This window comes from Struthio camelus, chromosome 1 (assembly GCF_040807025.1).
Source record: "Struthio camelus isolate bStrCam1 chromosome 1, bStrCam1.hap1, whole genome shotgun sequence".
Lineage (NCBI taxonomy): Eukaryota > Metazoa > Chordata > Aves > Struthioniformes > Struthionidae > Struthio > Struthio camelus.
In genome coordinates this window covers 121,067,304-121,094,249 of record NC_090942.1, presented here as the reverse complement: position 1 = coordinate 121,094,249, position 26,946 = coordinate 121,067,304, and the positions used below count along the sequence as shown (strand labels likewise).

At 38.7% G+C, this 26,946-nt stretch overlaps 1 protein-coding gene across 1 annotated transcript in view; it reads left to right on the top strand.

Moving 5' to 3' along the window:
• The window catches only part of RCAN1 (regulator of calcineurin 1), a 45,056-nt gene that overhangs the window by 11,659 nt on the left and 6,451 nt on the right, over positions 1-26,946 (top strand). The window contains exon 2 of the mRNA XM_068913314.1: positions 26,203-26,376. Coding sequence (XP_068769415.1) covers positions 26,203-26,376 — 174 coding nt within the window. The remainder of the gene's footprint in view (positions 1-26,202; positions 26,377-26,946) is intronic.

Below are 26,946 nucleotides of genomic sequence, written 5' to 3'. Positions count from 1 at the left end.
CACTGGCATAGAAGACTTTTCAGATAGTTCAGACAGCTATATCTGACCCTTTGATAATTGAATCATTTTAATTGTTTTGAGATTTTCTCTTTTGGAGTTTTATCCTGTTGGCATAGTTCTTGAAAGGGAAATACATCGTTACCTGTTGAGCTAAGAGTGCATTACAAACTTGATGAGTTGGATTTTAGTTAGTTGCGTTGTTTCTGTAGTACCAAATATATTACAAAACTGCAAAACAAACAAACAAATCTAAACTGTGAGACAGTGCATCTTTTTGATGAAACAGTGTGTGGGTTTTTTTGTTTGTTTGTTTTTTTAAGGGGTTGTAAGTGCGACTGAACTGCCCTACTACAACAGTGAACTAGGAGAAAGTTTGAAGTACTGCGATTACTTCTTCCTGTCTGTACTCAGCCTGGCCAAAGGTTGTTTCTGACTGGAGAAATCTGAGTCAATTGGCAGAAGACTGACAATGAGAAGAAGGTGCTTTTGGCACTTCTGTTCTGGAGATTACACTGCAGTTCCCATATTAGGAAGCTGCAGAGAGCTTTTTTGAAGCATACATGGGAACTGCCATAAAGCTGAATGCTGTAATAGGTTTGTCTCTAGTCTTTTAGCAGCAAATAGCTTGTTACTGTGCTGTATCCTATCTTGGCTTTGAGTGAAGATTATGGTGAGTTAAGGAGCGTTTGACAAATGGAGATATATATATGTGTGTGTGTGTCATGCATATGCTTTATATATATATATATATATATAAAATATTTATAAATATATTCTGTATGTACGCACATATACAAAAAAGTCTTGATATTCACAAGAAAAGTCAGACTTTGACAGAGATTCCCCTTTTAAACACTGTACAGGATAGCCAAATCACTTTATTTTCTTTCATTGGCTGAATACCGTTCTGGAAGCTTGCGTGAATGTTTGGGCCTGCTTTCAAATCAAGGGACTGTATTGATGAAAAAACTTAAAAATCAGGATGCTTTCCAAACACACGCTGACTCAAAGCCATGGAGAATTGTTCCTTTTTTCCCAGAGGTGCTGCTTTCTTTCTGTGTAGAGATTGAAAGCTAGCAGAAGTGAGCTAGAGAACTGCTGGAAGACTCAAGTCCTATTTTTATGAAAAATTAGTTTTATCCTATTTCCAGTTTATGTAGGTGAAGAAGCCAGTCAGAATCCACATATTTAAATAAAATACATCTTCTGTGAGACTTCCAGTGAAAATATGAGAAAAGGAGGGCAATCTAACAATTGTAGACTGTTATATTATGGAATGTATTATGAAGAACTCAATCTCTATTACTTCTTTATGGAGTACTGATAGTTTATTCAGTGCCGATGGCCTTGCTAGGAAGCCGCAGTACTAATGTGTCAAGTCCCACAGCAGGCTGTTTCTTTTAGTCCTGCTTGTTGGCCAAAAGTGGGAATACGTATGTTGCAATCTGGTTTGCTCTGTTTGCAGAGAAGGATGGAATTAAATAAGGGCAACAGAAAGAAGGAGTAGATAAGAATTAGAATGTATATTTCCTGCAGATTATGAAATTATTTAATAGGAGATGGTTTCTTGTGTCAAGCAGGCCAATATACTTGTCAAGTATTGTGCAGAAAGCTTGTGTACCTGGCTTGTTTAAGCAAGAGGGAGTTCACGGGAACCAACTAGCAGTATTAGTCCAACTTTTGAAGTATGTGGGCACCTTTTTACAGGATAGATTTTTAATCAATTTCCTGTAGTTAGGCTTCTTGGCACTTTGGCCATATCACTTCAAGCTGGTAGCAAAGATCTGTTGGCTAATGGAAACAGTGATTAAGGGCTTGAATTTTCCTGAGGCTCCAGAGTGATAGTGAAACAGCTGCTGTTGCAGGCAATGGAAAGTATGAATAACTCTTGCCCGGAGTTGTATAACCAAAAGAATAGTTGGATCAGAGACTAGGTTAAATTATCATGACTTCTGACTATTAAAAACACTGTTAGTCCATGTGTTCACGCCTCATTACAACAGATAATTTAAAGGCACTAAAGAGCCCCCCTATTAGATGTAAATAGATAAAGATCTCGCATCAGGAGTCAGATATTTTTCTCTTTAAGAAGGGAGGGGGGGGGGAAGGTCATTTGCCTGAGAGGTGTATAGCTTTAAACAACTTCATGAAGTTTGTTCTTTGATATACACCAAGTGAACTTTAGAAGTAATATTAGTAACGTAGCCCACAGCAGATTAAGTGCAATAATTCTTCACAGGAGACAATTCCAGGAGAGATTGTTCCTTAATTAACCACTTGAGATGTGGCTATGTCTCTTGTTTCTTCCTTGGTAAGTTGCCAAAATAAAACCCTGCTCTTATCTATGAGTGCAATGATGATCTCCCCTGCTGAAAAAGGCAAACCCCAAAAAATCATAAAGGTGGGAGAGAAAGCAGAAGATGGAATGACATGTTGAACTGTATTTCGTTTTCAGCCATGGTAATTGAAGTATAAGTTTATAAGGAAAAACTGTTGCCCTAAATATTCAGGAAGCTGTAATGCTTTCAGGAGTTATTTTCTAATAGTGAAGAGGATTTTTTTGGTTGGTTGGTTGAGTTCCCCCCCCCCCCCCCCAATCATAGCAGATGACTTTTCACCAAATAAGCAAAGAAAGAAATTAGAAGTATCCCTAAAGTTACACTGTTAAGTACAGCAGAAGCTTTAAAGGTCAAAGTGTGTGTTGTACGTGCATGTGTTTTCTTGTGGTGTTTCAACAGCAGAATTATCCTGAGGCGTCTCTGCTTGGATCAGAGGGTAATGTGTCTGTTTTCCTGTTTGGGGGTTGGTTTTTGTTTGTTTGCTTTTTGTTTTTTAATGCCAGAAAAATTCCACTAGCCCTTGAAGTAGTTCAGCCTTTGCGATGCTAGCAGGTGGCTGCTGAAACAAAAGGGTTAGTTACACTGAAAGCTTCACAAACTTTGCAGAGAGTTGGGCTATTTGGTTGTCAGAAGGCTTTAATTGGTATTATTTTAGTATGTTCCCAAATAAAGGATATATAATTTGTTATTTAGCATGTCACTAATTTAACATGCCTGAGAACGTTGCGGTACACCAGACACTAACCGTACCAAAAATGCATGTGATTTAGGATAAAATGCAGCCTCTTCTGCAACCCCTTTTTATTAACTTTATTAGCATATTTTAAAAATACACTTGAAATTTCCAGGTGCACTTAGTGTGTCCTTAAAAATACAGTAACTAACTGCAGTTATCTCCATCCCCCCTCCACCCCCCCCCCCCCCCCCGGCCACCCAAAGCATTCTTTGAAAATATTTTGATACCATCTTGCCAGTCTTCCTTCCTTAACTTCAGTGGAAAATTTCATTCTCTAAAGTTCACAAAAATACAGACCTGCTTCTTAATATTTGCTGTGGTTTTCTAAAGACTCTTGAGTTGCAGAGTATAATTTTTTTTCCTTGACTTATTTTTCCCTTAGTTACAGAAAACGTAGAGGAAGAGTGGTCAGAAGAGAAACACTGTAAAGTGCATTGCTTGTACTTAGCTATGATAATATCTGTCTTTCATTCAATTAAATATGGCTATGTTGTTATAAAGAAAAAATCCCTTTAAAAAAATGAGGGGGGGGAGTGTTTTGGGGGAGGGGGGAAAGACTTTCAGACAGTTCAGTCCTCATCTTTCCCCTACCCTTCCGCTCCCTCAAAAAGCTTTTTGATATACAGTTGCATTCTTTTTATGATAATAAAAGTAGTGAGGTAATTGCAGAAGTATGTTCAATTAAATTGCATTAGGAATATAACCATATCTTTGCTCAACATTAGGCAGTTCATGTGTTTGTTGCAGTTGGGGAAGAAAAAACACGTAACAATTTAGAGAAACATTTTTTGGGGCAAGTCCTGTTTCCCTTTTCAGAAGGGACAGCTACAAACTGAAAGAAAAACAACTAAAATCCCTGCTGCAAGCTAAAAAAAAAAAAAATCTAGACTTACTTTCACCTGTTACCATTTCCCAGTTTTTAAAGGATTATCTGGGTAACTTAGGTAAAATCTGGCACCTTACATATACGCACACCAAATTTTAAATACATGTTAAACGCATCAGAATGACAGTTGACAACATGCAGCAGAGAGCAGTTGTAGAACTGGCCCAGGCTCCCAGTTTGCTTCTAGAAAACAGAGGCAGCAAAGGTGCCTCTCAAAGGGGAGAGGAGAAAGTTATTGCTGTCTTATGATGACTACTGAGAGCAGAGAGAGACGTGCTGATGAGCTAGGCCACTGCAGAGGCATCCTGGCACGTGGGCCTTTCCATCTCGGAGGAGGCCATTCTTTCCAAGCAGTAGCTGCCAATCTGCACCCTCCTGCCCTTAACACTAAGCTAGGGACTTACAGGACTTTTGGAGGCTCCAAAATGGGCAAAGTAGATAAAGGGGCCACAGCTGATGCTGCTGACACTTTCTAATAGCACAGTTCGGAGTTTACATGAAATGCACCTTAGAGTTGTCTTAAAATTTTCAGCGTTCCTGGCATTGGGTTGGATCTGTGTGCAAGCTTGTCCAGTGCTGCTCAGTTACCATCTCATTCTGGCCTAAATGAACTAGCCCTGCCTGAGAGCTTTTCCCGTTTGTCTTTCATGTTTTTTCCATCCCTTCTGAAAAAGCCAAACATACTCTTAAAGCTCTTGACAATTCTGAGATCCGTGCATGTTCACTGGGAACAGAATTGAAAATGCCAAGTTTTCATGGGAACCTCTGAAGAGCTAATAGCTTCCAGATACCACAAACATTAGGTAATCTTAGTTTGCTACCTGCAAAATTATTAGAAGCCTCTAACCCCTTGCATGAGGCCTTCTTGAAGGTATATTCAGGGCCTAAAAGATGTGCATAATATTTGCTAGTCCAAGTGGATTAACCAGATTAAAATTCTGTGCTGCTACATATCCTGAGTAATCCTGCATGCAATTCTAGATCCCAGTCATGCTTAGTCCCATGGAGCTGCTTAGTTTTTATGCACTGGTGAGTCCATTTTTTCCCTTTCGTAATGTACAAGAGTTCAGGTGTTGTTACATGATAAAGGTTGAAAATCAGTGTGATAGCTCTCTGAATACATTTGGCACTAGCTTTTTATCTAAATGGTGGGTTTTTGTCAAACTTGAGAGTGTTTTTGTGGCCACCTTTTGCTAGATTCCTACAGAAGTCAGTGCAGGAAGTAAACAGAAATATTGAGCAATCAAGCCCCATTGCAGCCCGCAGTACATGCGGAGGCCATGAAGATGAGTCTTGTATGATGTATCTGGGGCCTGAAGTGATGCTGTTTAAAAAGTCCCTTGCTAGTCTGGAAATGAGATGATTACACTGCTCTCTGTTTTGTGGGGTATTTCTTTTTCTCAGTTAATCAGTTGTTAAAGTTATTTGTAGTAGATCCATTCTCTTAAATGCCATACTGAGTAATGGACCAGAAGGCGTGTGATGCTTTAAAAAGTAAAGTCTAATATCACTTCTAAATACATAAATAAAAATCCTAGATCATAGGAAAGCAAGGCTGAATGATCAGAAATAATTTGTGATTACGTAGTAGTGGTTAGTCATAAAGTTGCTTAACTTGATGAATCTATGCTGTGTTTGCTTCCATACCTCCCTCTCCTAGTATATCTGAAAAAACTCCTGAAGCTCTGTGTTTGGGACCTACGGTTTAACCGTAATTACTAGGAGTGTCAGTTGCTCCATCATCTCAGCCTTAAAAATTGCCCAGGTATTTGTATAGCAAGTATAAGCTTTAAATAGGAGGCGAAGGATCCTATGAAAGCCAACCAAAAGGAGAACAACAAAGCAGCTGCCAAGCTTGTGTTTCTAAACCACAATGCAGTACGGCCACCCTCCAGATAAGCTATCAGCAGTTTGCTCTGACTTAGTCCAAAAGCTGAGGTTGCAGCAGCAGAGCAGCTTCGGCCCGTGCCAGGGCACGTGTGCCCAGCAGGTGCGGGTGCCCTGGCCACTCTGCGCGACCAGCAGCTGCCTGTGCCCTGGGGGAGCACTCTAGTGGCCCAGCCTTCTGCATGTGGCCCCCTGGAACCGGCACGGTGCCGGGTGACAACGGTGATGTTATTTTGGAAAGTCTACCGTGTTGTTTATAAATTATTGACTGTACCTAATGGGAGGGAAGGATAGGAAGACAGAAGTTAGCTGTGTCACAGACCATGAAGGTTTGGGGGGAAATACTGTTTGGATCTGTAAATCTAAAACCACAGTCTGACAGTAGGCAAATAAATACTATAAAAATCTTGACCTGACAATCTGTCCAGCTCTCTCCCTTCTTGAAATGAAAAATCTTTTTTTTTTTTTTTTTTTTTTTGCATAGGCTGGACGTGAGACACCAAACTTAAATACAGTAAAATCTGTCACTTCATTATTAATGTTAAAGTATATTGCAGCCCTATCCATATCGGACTGAAAAGGGATTCTTGTAATTGTTATGTACTGCAGTTGCATCTAATTAAAAGCTTTTAAAGTTTAGTTTTGTTTCATTTTTAAACTGCATTAGAGCAATTTAAAAGAAAAATTCGCTTACTTTAGCAATGTGGAATTTTTTTTCCTGTAAGGAAAAACATACCTTGGAAGGCTTTGTAATTGCAAGCTGATCTATCTTTAACGTAACTAGTAGTTTCTGAGCCTCAAAATAGGCAGCTGACTTCCTGTAACCGTTGACAATATAGCTCTTGTAGGTACTCAGGAGCACGGTTTAAGAGAACTGCTGCTAGCATTCTTTTTCCCCTCTTGTCCCCTTTTTCCAGGCCTCTTAATCTTTTCCTGTCTTTGCACATTGTTGCTGGGCGGTATGCCCTCTCCATGCTTTAGGTCTAGCTCTTTTGCTGGCTGTTGCTGTTAGTACTTTGCATTGTGCGTATTGTCTTATCTGAAGACTGTAATTACTTTGCGTTTAAAGCTGCAAAAACCCTGTTGTATGTTTAGGTTGCATAATGTAGAACTAGAAACGCTTGTAAGCTCCTTTTTGCTCTGCTTGAAAGGTTTGAAGTGTCAGCTAAAAAGTTTTTTGATTGGCTCTAGAAACAACTAAAGCATTGCTTTCCTTAACAGGCTGTCAAAATTAAGTTTGAGAGGAAGTGTGTCCAGTCTCTGGTGCTTAAAAGTAGTGTTTATGAAACGCTGACTCCTAAAAGTATATATTAATCTTGCGTAAAGTGTTTTTTATAATGAACACCTGGGCTCATTAGGGTTTTTTTTTTCTTCAGTCAAATTTTGTGAAATAGACCATTTGATCTCTGAGCTTTTCACAGTAGTAGTTCAGTCGAAACATAATTCATCTGGAAAAATGGTAAGCCTTAAGTGTTCTCATGGGAAAGAAGTATTTTTCCGTATTTACTTAAAGGCTAGGTATACAATGATAATCTTGCCTTTGACTAGGACTTTATTGTTGCAATAACTTAATGAAGTTCCTCAGAAATACCTTGGAGAGTGGCATGAATAGCAAGCAGACTAAGAATAGCTTAGGGCAGCGCCCTGAAGGGAGCCGTCTGCCTTACTTCCTTGGCCTGAGGAAAGCCATCAGGGCTATGTTTTCCATAAAAGGGTTTGGGGGACTGTGAAAGCAAATAAACATGAAACTTCAAAGTAATGTGGAAACCTAGGAAATTACATCCATGCTTAACATCCATATTTAATATCCAATTGACATTTCATTTTTGTTTAAACTTCACGGGGAAGTAGGAACAATTTTACAACACTGAAAACCTATTTTTATAGTACTCTTATTTATACGTTTATGTTTCTAAAATTAATAAATGTGAACAGAGAGGAGAACTTAAACGCTTTAAATGATTTGAAGTGGGGACTTAATGGAAGTCCAACAAAACCTGTTTGAAACAAGAACTTTGAAGTTCTCAGCAAAATAAAATTCGTAGGTCATGTTCAGGCTGTGAGAAATGCCACAGTACTATGGCAGACTGTCTGGGAAGGGAGGATTTGGGTAATCAATTGACTTTTTAAGTGGGAAGCAACCTCTGGTCAGGGAAATGAACCTATTAGCCGTTGAGCTATACAGACAGGGCAAGCCAGATATAAACCATGTACGACAATGTTGCTTATAGTTTCGCTAATACCCAGAGGTTATCTGCATAGTAAATACAATTAAGTTCCCTTAACTTTCTTAATGAAAATGGGAGGAAATGAGGGTCCTGGAAACTCCTTTGAAAAGACTCATTTGTTTAAGTAATACCCTCCTGACTGAGGCGTGACAGGGAGAGGGAAACCAGAACTTTGATCAAGTACTGAAGTCAGCCCTGCTGGTGTGTGCTGCGTTGAACAGATTCCAGAAGGGATTTTAGAAACCAGTCTGGCAAGTAGATTTCAGAGAACAGATAATTACTTTACAGTCCGTCTATGGAAACAAAACTCTTTGTAATGTTGTGACTTCCAAGAACAGGAGAAACTTTAGAGGATGTAAGTATTCAGAGAGGCTCTTTCTAAATTTCCTTACCCCCCAAAAAAAAAAGGTTTCTTAGGACATCTGAGAATGGAGTGGTAAATGACTTTATATAGGAAATTGAGGGAAAATATGTATCTTTATTTCTTTTGTGATGTATTTTTGGGAGACTGATCTTGAAAATAAGGGTTCAGATTCTTTTTGGAAAAGAATCTCAATTCCCACCCTACCTCCCCCAACACCTTCCCTCTTTCCCGGTTTTCCCAGACTTCCATCTTGGACAATTTGGCAGAGATCGTTTCTTCAATGATATTGCTCTTAAGGGACCGAGACAGTGCTTGTAATTGTCACACTTCTATAAGGCAGCAAGAATGAATTGGGAATCTCCTGTCTGTATGAGTATGCGTCTATAGATTTGGGATTCAAATACGTAACACATACTCACTGATACTAGATACTGTGTCCTGCTATTCAAACGCAGTAGCCCTTACTGGGTTAATGGAGTGGGCATTGTGTCTGCTGACAGCTCTGCTCTTTGAGGCTTCTTTTGCGGGAACTGTTTGTACTTTCATGGGAATTTAGCAGCCTCTGGTTTTTGAGGTTTCCATATAAACAAATTGACATAACCTGACCATATAGTCTTACTTTCAGTTGTATTAAACAGATAAATTCCTATTTAATGTTAGTTTCAGGTTTTTCTATCATTTCAGCATTGACATCTAAACAGTACTAAACTCCTGTTAAGAGGAGCTTACAACTTGATCCTGCTTTCATTTAGGAAAGTGGCAATGTTATCGCATTGACTTTAAACGGGAGCAGAATTAAGCCATAAAATAAACTATGACATCAGGACCAAGATGGGCAGGAGAGGGAAAAAACAGGCTATTAAGGGGTGGACTAGGTCTAATTACATATCTAAGTAGAAATGTGTGTAAGCACAGTGTAAGTTGTTTTTTCTAAACAAGTGCATGCATGTTTGCCATGGTAATTATTTTGGGTATGGGACTGCTTGAGTTACCCAAAGGGTTATCTGATAGAATAAGCTCATTTACGTGCTTTTTGCTTTTAGAGATAGTCTTGAAGATTCACAGTTAGAAACTGGACAATGGATGTATACTGTTTTACATACTGTACAGACTTTGTGAAATGTTTTCCAGGAAAATAGAGTACAGCTGTGAATCACTTGTGGAAAACCCAGTGGAATGAATTAGTCAGATATTTGAGTGACCACCCTTTGCCTTCTGGTATCAGGAAATAGTGCGACTTTCCATGATTTTATACAGATCATGTGGCATAAATAAGAAAAGCTATAGTTAGAGTAGCAAGCAATTGCAGTTGCTGCTTTTTGACTTTGTCATGGCTCTCTAAAAATGCTTATTTTGGAATAAATATGAAATTTAATTTTGGACAAAAGGTATATTTTCTTTCTCTTGGAAAACTTCATGTTTTTAAGATGTTCAAAGAATTTCTTCACTTTCTCCCTAATCTTTCCACTTCTGCCTCTGTTTCCCTGTTGACATGATTCAAAATAGTTGTCCATTTTCCCCATCTCTTCCAAAACTGTCACTTGTATTCTCTCCTTTGACTTCCAGGCTTTTCATTTCAGGGTCACAACTGAGCAAAGTCAAAGACTGCACAGTTAAAACAACTGTAAGTGTAGAAAGGAAGGCTTCTGCATCAGTATTCCACAAGCTGTGTATTAGATAGTGTACATACATGGCAGTATTGGTTTCTCTTTTTATTGTTCTAAGAACTGACTAAACACAGCATCCTTAAATTCAGTAAATTGGCCAAATATTTCTTTATTGCACAGTAATGGCTGCTTCTTTTGATGTTATCAGCATAATTGACAACTAGGTACTACAGTGCGGCTTCTTTGTTTCTCCTATGCCAATACACTGAAGTGAGTGGATTGTCATGCTTCTTGCACTGGCAGGCAAGTTTGGTCTGAACAGTGTTGCCGATTTTGATATTGGAATGCTAAAATGGTATATCAGAAATGCCAGAACAAGTGTGTGGCGTGAGGGAGTGTGGCTTGCATATTTCCTTGGAATAAATCCTACGGTAGTTTTTGTGGCTTTACCTGTTGATCCAAAAACCCAGGGAGGCTACTGATGTGAAAAGGGGTTGCTGGACTCCTTGACATCTTTACATAGGTGGGAAGCTCTGAGCATTAACTGATGACAAATCTCACTTTTTGATACTTCTTCTACCTTAACAATGAGCTGATTCTGCTAAAGATGATTGCACCTAAGTTCTAGGAAGCTGTGTAGGAAGGATTTTTTGTGAGCTATGCAGCTTGTGCGTGGATATGCTTTGAGAAATTCTTGATTAGACCAGTTTGGTCTACAGGAATGGATTAAATGATTTGTAACTCAATAAGTAAAAGTTGCCACATGTACTTTTTCTGTTCAGTTGTACTGAAGTTTGTCTTGCTTACTTACTGTGCTATTTCTCAAAGATGGCAGTGTAGAGGAATGGGGCTTAGGCAGCCTTAATTCTGGATTCCTTTGAAAAGGAGAGAAATGCCTTGTTTTTAGCTGAACACATCCTAAGAAACTTAACGACAACAAAAGCCTTTGAAAACAGTTAATTCCAAGTAGTATAAGATGCCATTGAATTGAACACTGACTTAAAATAACTGGAAATGAAGTCCTGTCCTCTCCCCCTCTCCGTACCCTGAACCAAGCTTGAGCCTCTTGCTGCACTCGCCATCCATTTGGATTCTTTCTTTTCCATTTTTTTTCCACTTTAGGCATGCCCCAGGTAGCTGTTCTGATACTTTGTCACTTCTGACTTTTGTTCTCTTTTTCTTAAACAAACCCAAAAGCGTGCATATTATGCCAAATATAGTTTTCAGATTCACATTGTTTACTCACTATGAGTTTCTCTGTGTGTGTCTGTGTATATGAGGCAGTTAGGTGGTCTTTCTAAGTCATCTTCATCACATAAAAAGATCAGCAACATCCTGAGCCCCTGACTCATTCTTAGCTCATATTTTGAGCTCTGGAAAATCCTGGAAAATCAAGACAATCTTCTTCCTAAATCACTGAAGTGATTTTACTTATTTATTTATTTTATTGTAGTGAGTGGCTTAAACAAACCCCTAAAAGTTAAAAATTGCTTTGCATAGTAAGCATATTTCATGGCTTGTGGAACTAATTCCTGGCTTACTCGGCATTTGTGTGCTTTGCCACCTGCTTCTACGAGGTTCTGAATTTGTCTGTCTTTGTATCATGTGGCATACACCGGTACTTGCTCTAGCTTCTCTGTAGGCTCGTGTAAGCTGACTGACTGGCTTCTACCAAGCAGAATAGCTGACAACTGAGTTTTGCATGCCTCTTCCTTGGTCTTCCTACTCTGCCCAGCCCCCGATATTTTCGGGCAACTTTTTGTCGCAAACACTATCCTTTAGGCCTTTATCGCTGTGTTGTATTTAATTGAAACTTGTTAAGAAGCTCAAGAATAACCCATTCGTTGCCTGCTTTCTGATGACTTTGAGAAAACTCCCCGTCACTTTAAGGGACACTTTTCTTCTGTGAATTTGCCTTTACATGAAGGAAGTCTTTCAAAGTACAGAACAGTAAACAGTGCCTTTTTCCAGATAATTCTTTAAAGGATTAAGTGATGTCCTGAGGAGATTATCCCTAAATGGAGTCTGAACATAGGGTTATAGGCTCTTAGTAATCCTCCCCTCAAATGAACAAAGAGTGCTCCTCTGAAATTTGTAACCTTTTAAGACACTGTTTGCCAATGACTGTTTTCTGCTTTCCAGGTGAGAGTGTTTTGTGAACTTTCTTACATGCTTCATAAGGATACAGCAGCCGTAAATGTTCTTTGCTGTGTTGCTATGTTTCCCAAAGAGACACCAGCTACTCTAGACTGGGTAGTTCCTAGCACCCATCCCCAGGCCTTTGAGGTCTAGATGAGTAGGATGCAATTCTGGTGCTGATCAGGCTTTCAGGCACCATGAATTTAATTGATGATAACTGAGCATCAAGGTTGCTCAGTTTAGGTTAACACCTTCCAAAATGCCTCTTATTGAACAAAGCACAGGGGTTGCTTGGAGATTTCTCTGCAGAAGGTTCTGTTATCCTCTGAACAGGTTTATTGATGATTAATTTGAGGCACTGGTGTTGCATGGGTGTTAGAGCATTTGAATAGCTTCTTTTTGTATAATCTGTCCATATGGACTGACAGAATGCTATGCACATCTTTTTACTTGTTCTGGTTTTGTCGTTAATTCATTAAAAATATTTTCCTATACCGAACAAATTTAATTTAGCATAAGTTGTTTATCTCTTCTAAAGTACTCCTAACATTTGAAGATCCTAAAATACTTTTTCCCTGAAGTCCACTGTTCCACTTGGTTGCTGCAATTTTTCAAACTTCTGGATGCTAGCTTTTAGCACAGAGAAATTGTTTTTCTGAGTGGAATAATGTTTAAATATGATTAGAAAAGTGATTGCCAGTAAATATACTGCATGAAAAATACTTATTTCATTCCAGGGTACTTGCATGAGGGCAACATTGCAGTTAAATTTAATATGAATTGCTTGAGTGAATTCTTTGCCAGGGTAGAAACAGTGTTGAAGAAATATTTTAAATTTTGGAATATTGGAATATATTTGCTATATTAAAAGAGTTTGCTAAATGTGTCTAGCCAATTACTCAGATACTCTGTAGTGGAATTTCCAAATTACTAGTTTAATATTACCAATCGGTGAACAGGAATTTAGTGTTTAATGCTTGGAAATGGAAGTGTAAGTCATGGATTTTTCCAAGGAAGGAATAAGCACGCTGTAGGTATTTATTTTTCTGATGATTGATTGGAAAACTGTCATGCATTCAATCTGTAAATAGCCTTTTTGTGCCAGAGCACAACTTTTTATATTCTGTTTGGATGCCTGTAGCCTACATAATTCAAGTGTAACAACAATTCATATACTTTAAGCTTTTAAAAAAAAAAATTTGTAAGAGTCTATTCAGAATAAACAGCTACTTTCCTTCTTGGCAGTGCTGTTGGAATCTGTGTTTAAAAAAAATTGTCAGTGGGTTACTGGGTTTTTTTTTCTTCTTTCCTTTCCCCCCCCCCCATCCCTTTCAGTGGAGTAATTGTGGAGAGGATAGCTTCTGTGGTGTGCTGACAGTGGGCTGAGTTCAATACATGGCTTCATAGAAACCTCACCAACATCCATAGGTGAAACACACTTTGGTCAAAATTTTGGAACCCTTGGCATTATGGATTTCTGCTGAAAGGACATATGGCTTCAGGGTACAATCTGTAGTTTCAGATTCTTCAAATAAGTGTTTTTAATTCCATTAAGGACTCATTTGAGTAGGGTTACTTCTGTTTTTGAAAGAATAGCAATACACGAAAAAAATTCCAAAGAAGGTTGCCTACATCTATCTTGTGAAAAGCTCTTGAATTGAGATCAAGGAAAACAGTTAGGTAACTGGCATTCACTAGAGCCAGGTTGTACTGCAGTTCACATGTCTTCAATAGGTGAAATTTTTAAGTGGAAGGAGAAAAAACAGAGTCAGAAATTTTAAGGGTTATTGATTAACCAGTAAACAAAATTGTCTTACAGTTTGTGGATATCTCTTGAGGAAATGCTGTTTGACTTTTCCAAACCATTCTCCATTTTATTTTTTTTCTTTTTTTTCCAAAGGAAAACACTCCAAAGTTTATGTAAAGTAGTCAGACTGCAGGCAATTCACTGTTACTTTCCCAAATGTCATCAAAGAGTAATAATAGCTCTTGCAGCTTTCAAATCATCTGTATTCCATCTGTGAGGGGGAGTAACCTACACACTGACACCTGTGTATTATCTTTGGGTGTAAGACTACACTCAAATTCTCAAAAGTCCACCAGAGTAATGCTGAGAAACAGCTTTGGAAGGAGGGACTCCCAAGACCACTGGTTTTGAGTTAATGTCAACATAGGTGCTACCCTATGTTGGGAGATAGGGGAGTAAACGAAATGCTGCTTTCAGAAATTACCCAAGCTGCCTTTTTTATTTTCATTAGCCTTAGGGAGCATGCATCTATTCTAGAGAAACTCCACTTTGCAGAATTTCAAGACCTTCAAATAAGAAAGTACAGGTGAAACTGATGAGAGACTGTTGAATCCATCCCTACTAATTCCTGTCTATCTAACTAGGCATGGTGAACTGATTTGGTTTCCCAAATATGATCATGGAAGATTCATTGCAGCTCAAAAGCTGCAATTCTGTTTGAGTAGAATTATATAGGAATGACTGGGTTTTGTTTTCCACCACCAAATGTCACTTATTTGTGTTGAAATTTTCATTTAAGTTATTATAGGCTATGTTGTATTGCAGTACACTCGGTGAAATGGAGGAGTAGGGATAATGGTGCAAGTCTTACCAAAAGTGGATGACATGACCCTAGGAGCCTCCAAAGTCGTCAGTAGAAATGACTGTTGGCTTCTGAGTTTTCTTGCAGTTAAGAGCTTTGGAACACTTTGTCTAACCTTCTGAGAAATCCTTGCTTATAACAAAAGTAAAGGTGAGGCTCAGAAACTGCTAAAATACTATCTGACTGTGTCAGAATGGATTTGAAAGCTATATTCAAGCTTTGTTACTCAAAGAAAAGTAGTAGTTATGTTTCTTGGTATAGCTGAAGCTTTGATATGCAGTCATTCATGCTTTACAATGGTAACTCTTGTTTTAAGCTTTGACTGGGGAATCAAGGTAAGCTGATACAGGTTCTTTACTTCTGCTTGTTCTCCTCAGTCTTGACCTTATATGATATACCTCATTATCTAGAATGTGTAATGAAAAACATGAGAGTTAAGAATATCTTGGCTGTTTGGTCTTTCCAGAGAAGCTTCAATGGATATGGTAGGAAAAAACAGAAATGTCACCTACCTCTTTATCCTGCTGTGGTGGTGTGTGCCTCATAAAGCCACAGAACTGAACAAATATTTTCTTTCTCAAACAATATTTAAAAGACTAGAATGCTAGGATGAAGCTTTTGCTGTGACTAAGGTGTTATACCCCCAAAAATGAAATTTCTGTTTAAAAGATATAGCCTTTAATTATTTGAATCTGGATCATAACCCACCCACTCATCTCGGAATTCAGTTTTTGAAAGCTCCTGTTTTGTAAAATATAACATGTCGTCATCAATGTATTTGTAAGAGTACATATCGAAATAGACACCAATTTAACAGATTTTTATTTAATCATAAATCAAATTTAGGTTCAGTGTTCTGTTGACATTCTTCATTTATATTGTTCATCCTTCTTTTAGCTCCAGGGTGGAAGGCAGGTATTTTACAGTTGTATGAGTCCTACTAGAACATCTGAATGTTGTATAGCTTTCATCACCCTAGCTTCATTTTTATAGGGTTTGAATAAAACACTCTGGGTTGTGGGACTGAAGTTTGATGAACTGCTGAGTCCCTTACTTTTCCTCTTACCATGGGAGATATTTGGAGAACTTAGTTCTCGTCTCTTTCTTTCAGTCTGCATCCTTCTGTTCTTGCTGTGTTGTAAGCTGTCATGGCTTGATCACCTTTATTCAAGAACTTCCGTTCCTTATCGCTTCTGGTTCTAGTAGTAGAAGATACTTCTATTTACCTCACCACCAAAATATAAATATATTATGCCCAACACTGAAGGCCCATTTCTTTGAAATACGGTCCCTGTTCAGTCTTCAGACATGATATCTTTTAGATCAGTGTGCAAGCCCAGCGCACACATTTCCTCAGTGCCCTTTAGCTCACCCCTTTGTTGGGGTGATGTGCAGAGGCAGTGCCAGTGCTGCGCTCCAGCTGTGCGAAGAGTCACAGTATGAATGACATGCTTAAAGAATGCATGAATCCAACTCTAAGCATGTGCCCTATCCCCTGACCTCCTCCTCTGCTGAATCTGATTTATAAATAACTTTACAGCTGTTCCCTCTCTACGAAACAAAGCGTTCTTTATCCTGAGAAGGTGCCCCCTCACTTGAGAAATAATTAACTGAAGGGCCATTTTTGTTTTAATAGCTGATGTGTGTAGCATGAACCTTCTTCCTTTCTTAGGTGGATTTGCAAGATGAAGCAATTTATCAGTTAAGTACTGGCTAGATTTTTTTCCCTGCACTAGTACTCAAATAACCTTGAAAAAGCCAGACTGCTGATGTTTTTTACCAGTTACAGTGGTAGGAGGAATACCTCATACTTCCTTTATTTCACAGTTACGCAGTGCTTAAAAGAGATATAACTTTATATCTCGGGGTTGGGGGTGGGTATTTTTATAAATAACTTCCTTCAATTCTGCTACAAGTAGTTTACAGATTCTTTTTATTTATTGTGCAGAAAAAATGGCCTTGTAAGGCATTTTGGTTTAAAACCCCGTATACTTTTTTAGTTGATAACATAAGTATAGAAGAACTATGGAAATTTTTAATTTTTTGAAAAATCTCTGCTCTGAAGAAAGGATTTATATAGGTATTTATATTTATGTAAGTCCTCAACAAGTTTAAGTAAAAAGGAAGAGGGTTGTTTAAGGGTTTCCAGCCCTTCCCTTTCCATAGTTAGCGTTTTTTAGTATGGCATGTGCCCTGTTTCCATGATGAGTTTGAGACTGCACTATTGTCTCCATCACCTTTTCTTTCCCTTTTCCCCCGAACATAAATAAAAATCAACAATGCCACTGTTTCTAGCCGTGGGAACAATCTTAGTTACATTTTTCCTGGAGAAAGATTGTCATTGTGATCTGTGGCTTTTGTTCTTTGCGTGCTTTTTTTTTTTTTCCACCCCCCCCCGGACCTCACATCCCCAAATATGTAATGGATCAAATTATAATATGGCTGGAGAGTGTTTTCCAGGTATTTTCATCCACTTTCAACAAGCAGCTTATCTTCATGAAGGTTGTTCTGATTATATGAAGCCAAACTGTATCACTTTGAGGAATTCTTTGGGGTGGGAGGAAGAGAAACCTCACAAGAACTTTCTCCCTCCCTTTTCAGTACTCCTCCCTCCCCCAATTAATCTGAAGGGATATGCTCTTCCTGCTGTGCTTATGTTACCTGAAGATAAAGTAACTAAAATTAAAAGCTAAGTTAGTGAATTTAAACAGAAATATAAGACAAAAATGGAGTTTGGGTTGTTGGTGAGGTTTGTTTTTTTTGTTTTGTTTTGTTTCATTGGGTTTTTTGTTTGGTTTTGTTTTGGAAAAACTTGTTTTGATTGACGTTTATCTCTTATATACCTTTATATACGTAAAGTTATGTCAGAGTCTTGAGGTTTAAGCACGTGTACCCACTTTAGTAACCATGCAGAATCTTCATAGCTGTTCTGCTTGCTTTGACATGTTTTGCTTAAACCTTTAGAAAATTGTTACTCATGTTCTTCTGCTATGTTTTGTGATTGGAAGAGCAACAGCGTTTCCTGGAACAGTTAAGCCTGAAACATAGGTGATATCGCACCCCAGATGTGTGGCCTTGACTTTTTTCGTGTGCTTAGTCTATCCCTGTCCATCTCCACTAAGTAACTACATCAACATCCAAAAGTATGTTAGTGGTAACTGTGCTGAACTAGTGCTCTGATAAATATTTCTGTGACAAGTATTCTAGCTTCATTTCTGAAAAGTTGTTTTTAATATATGAAAATACTGTCCAATAGTTCATGATTTTATAGCAGTTGAAGACTCTTTTTTTCAAAAGGCGTTTGTATATAGTGTTTTATATAACTTGGTGTAGTACACCTAAATAAGCCTTTGTTGTGTACCTAACTATTATACGGAATCAGATGCTTAAGTTTTATTAAAATTGAACAAATATTTATCTTTTTTTCCCCCTCCCTCTGGTTGGAAATTCAGTGGCTATAATACTTACATGCATCTGAAAGAGTGAACGATCATGTTTTCTGTCCCTGCCACAAACAAAGTTAATGAAAGCAGTTGATGATGACAGTCTTAACTCCATTTCAACACCCCGTTTCCATTTTGTAATCGTGTGGGCGTTACCTTACTCAATATACTGCACGTTGGTCTGCGTAATTTGGAAAACCAGTTTGTCTACTTGTATTGATGTTTTGTACAATTCCTGTAAATACAGTTGCAAATGTCCTTTGTGCAGTTTACTCCCTGATTCTAGAGACTCTTCTTTCACTTTTTAAAAGTTTTTTGCTGCCAAATATTTCTTTGCTGGCGTACTAAGCGTATATGCTTCTTTTGCAATTTCTCTCTGACAATCTTACAAATGAGTAGAGCGTAAGTTCATATGGGCACAGCTTTTTGAAAAACTTAAGATCTTTCATAACCCCTAAACCAAGGAAACTCTCCATTAGAACTTTCAGTTATGTGGTGATTCTGGCCCCTTCCCCTGCCTTACTCTCACATTGCGCTTCCGTTTCTGATACGGATTTGCCTGACATGGGAGAAATTTGTATAGCTACATTAAGGGCTGCATAGTTGCCTGACTGCATCACTCGGTGCGCAGCCGTTTCAGTGTTCCGGATTAGAGATCAGGGTCGTCTCAGTCTCCCAATGTTCAGTGTAACGTAAAGATTTTGAGGAGAAAAATATATTCACGCATGACTGGTTTGCCAGGTGTTTTTTACTTCACAACAAATCCTGTCAGACTTGCGCAAGGAAGTCATGTCCAGATTCCCTTTCGGTATTAGACATTGAAAAACGCTCTCTGCCACTTTCCTCTCTTATTTATTTATTTATTTTAGAGGAGTAGAATGAGGCTAAGAGCTCCATACAAACATTTTAAGGCAAGTGATTTTTGGGTGAGCCAACTGACGATGGTATGACTTCTTTTGCTCGTTAAGTAGACAAAATAATAATTTAAAAACCCCAGACTCCACAAAAAACAACCCACCTTTTGAGTCTTAAGGGCAGGAAGGTTTTCCAAAGATGTAGAATGCTGCCATTTCCTGACTGCAGTGCCCATTTTCAGAGCACCCTCAAAGGCAGTTGAGGAAAAATTCACTGTCAGGGGCAAGTGTTCATTACCCCTGCACATGTTAAATTTTCTTACTTCTCCAGTAGATCTAAGTTCTGGGGATTTTTTCCAGAATGCATTTTCCAGAATGCCAAGCTCTTACCTAGTATTAAGTTATAGAAAGGAACATCCATTGCTTTTTTACCTTCTCTCCCTCAGAGCTTCTGTCACATACAGATATGTAACATTCCTGTTCCTGCATTGACATGGAGGTTAGAAGGTCACTTAAATTCAGATGCATGCAGTGTGCACGGAGTTTAAGTAACTGATCCGAGACATGCATAGATAGGTCTGGAAGTTGAGTTCATAACTAATTGTCTTCTCCTCCCTCTCCTTTCCCAGCTACTAGGAAGATGAAACCAGTAAGTAAGATTATCCTTTCTAGATCACTTCAAGACATTTACCTGTGTCCTAAGAGTTGAGGTAAGATAATTAGCACAAAGACAGAAATGGAAACTGTATGCTGATGACAAAATATCATCAAGCAAATACAGTAGGAGTACAGGGACTGCATAAAGAGCACCCTGCAAGGGTGTTTGTAAAGGTCTGCCAGTGATGAAAGAAAGGAATGGACCATGCTGTTCTGATTTATGGGTTGTTAAGGTGATTGTTTTGTTCACTTATGGAATTGACAATGCATTTCTTTCCGTGCTATGTTAGTTTTCTTCCTTGGATCCTTAATTTTGCTAACATAGATATCCACAAGGAATAGTCATTTTTGTGACTTGCTTAATCTACGACTTTTTTCTACTTTTATCTTATGTGGTCTCATTTCCTCCTCTTACCTCCCTCCCTCACTTATTTTACTGCATGTGGAGATTAAATTATAGGGCTATTTATGGTCTTTGATGTTATATTCCCGCTGTTCCATGGGCCTATTTGTGAAACCTTGTTTCCCTTCCCCCCCCCCCCCCCCCCCAAGAAAGCAACCCCAAAATTGTCTGTTAATCTTTGCCTGGGAACTGCTACCAGTGGAGCATGTACCAGAAGCAGTTGATGTTATGGAGTATTTTAGGTCTTCAGTGAGCCTCTTGTCTGCAGTCTTTAGAGACAAAACTCAACTTGCAAAACTTGATCTCCAGAAGCTGTACCCCTGAATTCGAAAGGAAAACACTGAGAAAGCAGGCTGTCCAAGTTATCATTTCAAACTGTTCTTATACGTTTGGCATTTGTGATTCTCATTGACCAGGATCCTGTTGCACTGGTGAGGTTTATGTTGTTTGTTCTCAGGCACCTGCATTGCAGGACATATTTTTAGGCAGGTGATCAGCTTGCCCTTCTTACTCTGGTTTTCTGTATTATAGTCATGGGGTCAGTAGGGAGTCTAAAAGAGAAGACAGCAGCAATAACCTCTCTGAAGAGTAAGGAAGAAGAAAGACAGGATTCTGATAGTATCAGAATTACAGGTCCTGAAATTCTGATAGTCTTGCAGTTCTTTCCAGATGGTTCATTAGCATGTGGCTGATAAATGTCATAGGATGTGAACACTACAGAAGAAATGTTGCAACACTGTGTCAGGATTTTGTAATGTGTTTTGTAACTTTGACTGTTGGCTTCTAAAACAGATTTCAGGGTTCTCAATGTTGGGCTGCTGCGTTAATTAGCATTTCATTAAGTGAAACAGGAGCTCTAGCAATGAACTTTTTTTTTTTTTTGGGGGGGGGGAGGATGAGAGAGAGAAACAAGTCTTCCTTTTGTTTGTTTTTAACAATTAAAGGTAGCTTATTTAATCCTGCAACTGAGATGTTGAAGGCTGCATTTTTGTTCTTGTCAAGCTTGCTAGTAAGCATATTAGATTTCATTTCACGGTGATCTTTTTTCAGGATACCATTTCTCTTTATTTTGTGTTGGAAATGGAGCTTCAGTCTGCAATCTTTTTTTTTTTTTTTTTTTAACCCAAGTTGTTTCTGTAAGAGTGACTAGTGACATAACCTTATCAAAAAATAATGATAATGGTAACACAGAGCAGACCAGGACTGTTTTTTCCCTTTATTTTTCTAAACTAATAGAAAAAAAAAAGTCAAAATGCTAGGTGCATATCTATGGAAAACTTGATATCTTTTAAATTCAGAGAATACAGTATGAGAAATCTATTGTGAGAGATGTTAAACCTCAGAAATGGTTGGTTTGTTTACAGCTAATCCAGTAATACAGCAAGCTATATAGTCCTGTTTTCGATTACAAGGTTAAATTTAAAAGATGGCAACAGTAAGACTTGTAAACTAGTTTTCCTTGGGCCTTAGCCTCAGGATTAGATGGCCTAGAAGACAGCAATCAGAAGTATTTTTAATGCCTTATTCTTCATGGGATTTGGATCTCATAAGTGTAGAGTTACAAAGCGTTATTAGTACCTAGAGTCTGCTTGTTCTACTTTAAGCTCTGAAGCCCAAAATCAGGGTATTGAAGACCTTTACAGTCGTCAGACTGCTAGGAAGTTCTGACGAGCTCAGCTGTGTAAAGGTCTGCAGCTGGGTTGCCCAAGGCTTCACTCTATTGACTAGCTTGAAAGCTGCCTTGTATAGGCCCTGTGGGGTTCTGCAGATGAAATAGTCTTTCCACTGGTCACCTGCAGAGACCCAGTCACCTAGGTAGCCTCCGAGTATGCCAAGTGACTCTGACTCAGTAGCAGCTGAAGGGAGGACCTTTACTTTCTTATCGGGAGCTATAGCGTTCACCTAGGAGGTGGAAAACCTGTCTTCAGTTTCCATTTATGCCCAAGTGATTCATGGCCATGTTTTCCAGACGAGCATCCTGACCACTGTTCTATAGAGTCATGCTTGGTGCTTCCACTTCCGAAGTCTTTAAGACACCTGACAGCGTAATTTCAGGGCAAGGACAGGATCCAAAGCATACTCTGCATGATTTTCTATGTTAGCTCAGGTGGTTTACTGCTCAGCATAATTGCTGTTTATGAATCCTGTATCTCTATTCCTGGATGCAGGGAGCTGAGCTTAGAACTCAAACCTGTTCCCACTGCGTGTGTGCCTAGACAAATCTTGAAGTGTTGAGTGGCAGGAGAGCCACTACGTCCCACAATCCTGTGAACTTAGGAAGAGTAAAGGGACTGTTCTTTCTGCCTGTCTCTCTGTGCTGCGGGCACCTGGTTTATTAGATGCTCCGGGAGCACTGGAGGCCTGTTTTCTGTCACTTTATTTCAGAGTTTGGGTTTAGTCTCACTGACAGCATCTATACCAGTCATTAACTTCCTTCAGGGGCCCTTCTCTTTTTCTGAGATGAGTATATTTTTAAGGATTGGCTTCTAAGGAAAAGTGCTAGGAAGTAGGCCAGAGTAGTTTTTTCCACTGCATTAGCTGAGAATTTGACTAATAAATAGTGATTTTTGACCTGTGGCACGGTAAACATCTTTAACTACAAGTGAGTAAGTAGAGCCCATGGAAATGAAAAGGGCTGTTCATGTGAATAGTTATAGTTGGTTAAATGTTTATGAAATAAGATTTTTCATTTATGGCTTTTTTGTTTGTATTTCGTAAAACTTGGTGATTCTGTGATGCTGTAGCCCCATTTTGTAGTAAAATTAGCTAAATGCATGTACAATTTTGACTTCGTTATACATTTTGATCTAAAGCTGCATAGCACAGTTTCAAATAGCTTGTAAAAGCTTCAGCATAAGCTTAACAAGTTACTCTAAACTGGTAATGATTTTTTCTTAATTGTTATTTTAAAAAAAAATACTGTCCCCTGTGCTGCTTTAAGGGAAATGTTCTCAAACCATAATACAAATCCATAAATCAAAAAATGTCGTAAAGGTAGATTTTTATCCCTCACCACTGCAGCGGGTAATTCAGGTTGTATCTTAAAACCTTGCTAGCAGATTACTGCTGAAGCCTCCCTGCCAAAAAAAAAAAAAAAAAAAAAAGTCAGTTTACAGGGCTCAGACTGAGCTTCTAATAAAGTGGGAATGGGAGTTGATCCATAAAGCTGAAGTGAAGAAAGCTTGAAAATGAATTTTCCCAGCAAAGGAAAAAGTATTTTCCAGAATCAGTTCCTCCTAATCTCTATACTTCAGTCCTTTTGTATTTTTCCAAAAAGTTAACAAAGGCTGTTGACCTCGGGGACTTGTTTTCCATTCCAAAGCCTTACAATTTTCCTCTTGGCTAATTACAGCTTATTACTGTAGACTTTGGTCCTTTAGCAAGTAACATTTTCCATCTTAAGATGGGTCGTCCCATTCCAGCGAAGAGCATGTTGTCTGAGCGCTGAATGGAATTACTACCAGTGGAAACTATGCTGTGAGAGGGCTTGATAAAGCAGCTGCCGTGCAAACCTCAGCTGTTTTTTCCATCCTCCCCAGCACGGGTAATTAGCATAGGGAAGCTGACTAACGTGCTGACGTCACCTCTTGCCAGCCAGAGCTTACACTTTGTTCCTGCCTGCCTCCAAGCATGCAGGACTTGGGTCAGGAATTCGCTGTCACACACAGGATGCTCTGAAACTCTTCCCCCCCCCCCCCCCCCCGGAGGGGCTGGACTTGATTCCTTTATAAACTCTCTCTGCAGCACCGGCAGCTTCCTTAAAAGTAATCGGTTTCTGCCGAGGTGCAAGTATTCCTTCAGAGAAGCACAGCATGCATTTTAGAAATTTTAACTACAGTTTTAGTTCTCTGATTGCCTGTGTGGCTGACAGTGATGTCTTCAATCAAGCAGAAACAAGGGTATGCTTTGGTTCTTGTGTTTTTGTTCGAGTGAATGACTGTGCATAGGCTGTTGTGAAACGGTTTGAAGTACGGTATAGCTTTCTCGCTTTTTGACCTGTAAGAAGCTTTCAGTTTGACGTAAGGGTCTTGGGTCTCGCAAGTCTGCAATGGTATGCTCTGCTCTGAATGAATCTTACTCTGGAAATGGCAAGATCTTGAGCTCCGTGTATTTGAAAAAGATCAGAAATTCGCCTGCAAACATTCTTTGTTGCCAGTATAGTATATTCTTCACTTTCGTACGTGTTTGCAGCGATGTTTTGATTCGGACTTTGGTAGTAAGATTCAGGTAACTTACAGTACACTCTACACTTTTTCAGGCTTTTGGGGTCTGGCACTTTAAAGGTTAATAGTTTCATGCAAAAACAGTAATAGTTCTTCTCTGATTTGTACTTAACTGATTAGAATTATCATAATGTAAGTAATCCAGTACTGATACCGTGAGTTGTTGACTACTAAGTACTTAAAGGGCAAAATAACATATAATTTTGTTTAATGTCGTATTGCAAACCAGTGACCTATGTAATTCACACATGCTTCAAAAAATTACACATACTGCACAAGTCTTGCAGACAATCTCTGAATTCAAAGTAGAACATGAACACTGAAATACAATTCAGCCTCTCCTTCCTTCCCCCTTTTTCCACATAGCATGTGACTAACATCTTGGAAATGTAGGCTTAGTTTTCATGGTTGCATCCAGCTCACTTTCCAGTACAGGAAGCTAACAAACAAGGACTTGTTGTGCTGAGGGTTCTGTTCTTGTCTCAGATCTCATTTTGAAGAAGCTTAAATGTGACTTAAGAAGCAGGACAACTCTGATTTTAAAATCTTTTCGAAATATAGTGGTTATGTACCTAGCAAGTAGGTGAGACAGAGCTCTTCAGAAAGGCAAATGAAATTTCGAAGTAATTACTGCATTCAGATCTTTGCTTTTTCTACTAATTCAAAATGTAATTGGAAAAAAAAAGGGGGGGGGGAAGAGGCAGTGCAGTTTTATGCGTTTCTTTATTTCAGCCTCGTGCTTAACTCTTTGTAAACTTTTATGAAGAGAAAACACCCAAAATGCAAACAATGCGTAATCTATCGCTATTGCTGAAGTAAGGCTTGTGACTGTTTACTGTGTTCTTAATGTGAGCCTGAAACACTTCACAAGCATGTGCCAGCTTCAGAACTTCTTGCTGCTTTCTCCTCCTGTGGTCTGGCACCGTGAAGTAAGAATAGAAGCATTCTTTATTTAAAAAACAGACAAACAAAAACAAAAAACGTCTAGTTTGCATAAATGCCTTAGGAGCACTCTGGATGCACAAATACTAAATGCTGAATGGGGGTCCCCAGCTGCTGGTAAGTGTGCTGTAGTCCCTTCCCCCCGATGCAACACTTAAGTAACTCATCCACAGATTCTATAAAGATATGAGGTTTTGGTCCAGTTCCTACTCTTACCACAGAATCAAAATAGAAAGTGTGTCAAAGGCCCTTCAGGATCTGTAGGGTTAGTGCTCCAGACTTTTTAGAGAAGGTGATGAGAGCCTTTTTAGAATTTGGTTCCAGAAATAGAGGCTGTTTAATTAGAATTCAGTCATAGGATACCTTCTTAAGGTTCATTTTCCTACATGAAAGCAGCAGATATTAGAAAAGGTGATGATTATGAACTTTATTATGGGTGCTTATTCACTGAAGAGAATTACAATTAGCTTGCAAATACACTTTTTCATTTTTCTCTATTAAAACAGCTAAGTATTGATTACCTTGAAAATTGCACACTTAAAAAAATCTAACTCTGCCATTGTCTAAGGTCTTTGGATATTAATTTTATAAATAAGTATTCATCTTCAATATCTTGTCAACACTGCTATTTTTCTTGTGCCACTAAATCAAAGTATCACGTCCAGCACTTTTCAGTGATAATAAACTATATTATGTAATAAGAAAGAAAAAAGATGCTATACAGAAAATAAGTGATACATTAGAAAATAAGAAAACAAAACCAAGCCATTACATGTAAACTGATAATAAAAAATATTAGTATGCCACTAGTAATAACTGCGATTCACTTCTGTATTTCTTTGGAATGTTGCATGTTCACTTTCTTGTTTGGTCTTTACTTTTCAGGCCAAATTTGAATCGCTCTTTAGAGCATACGACAGAGATACCACGTTTCAGTATTTTAAGAGCTTCAAAAGAGTACGAATAAACTTCAGTAACCCTTTATCTGCAGCAGATGCTAGAATCCAGTTGCACAAAACAGAGTTCCTTGGGAAGGAAATAAAACTGTATTTTGCTCAGGTGGGTCTTTGTGTGATTTCTCTACAAGGTGATAAAGCTTAACGCTCTTAGCGGTAAGCTTCCACAGGTCTTGAGTCTTGCTAATGAATACCGTGAATTTTCCAGTTTGATTAGAGAATGACAAGTTGTTCCAAAGCTAGAAGTGTTTGGAGGCTGTTACATGTTTTGCATTTATGCCTACCTGTTTATTGCTTAGAGATCCTTGAGGAAAGGGAATAGATGATGATAATCAGCACAGTCAAAGACAGTTTGATGGGGTGAGGGAAGAGCCAAGTGTCTTTTGCCAACCAGACAGACAAACACACGCACGCGCGCACGTGCACACAGTGGGAGGACTCAAACGGGATCTAAGGGAATCGAAAGTGTAGAACTAAAACGTTCAGGAGTCTGTAGCCCTTGATCTTACACTTAGTACTGCAGATCATTTGTTTAGCACGCATTGCTACTAGGAGAACACCATCAATGCAGCTGCAGAGCTAGCTACTGCCTGCTAAAGGTGTGAAACTGTTTCGGGTTCTGGTAATCTGGGTGCCTTTTGGTGGCTGCTCTGTGTTTGCCTCTGTAAATTTA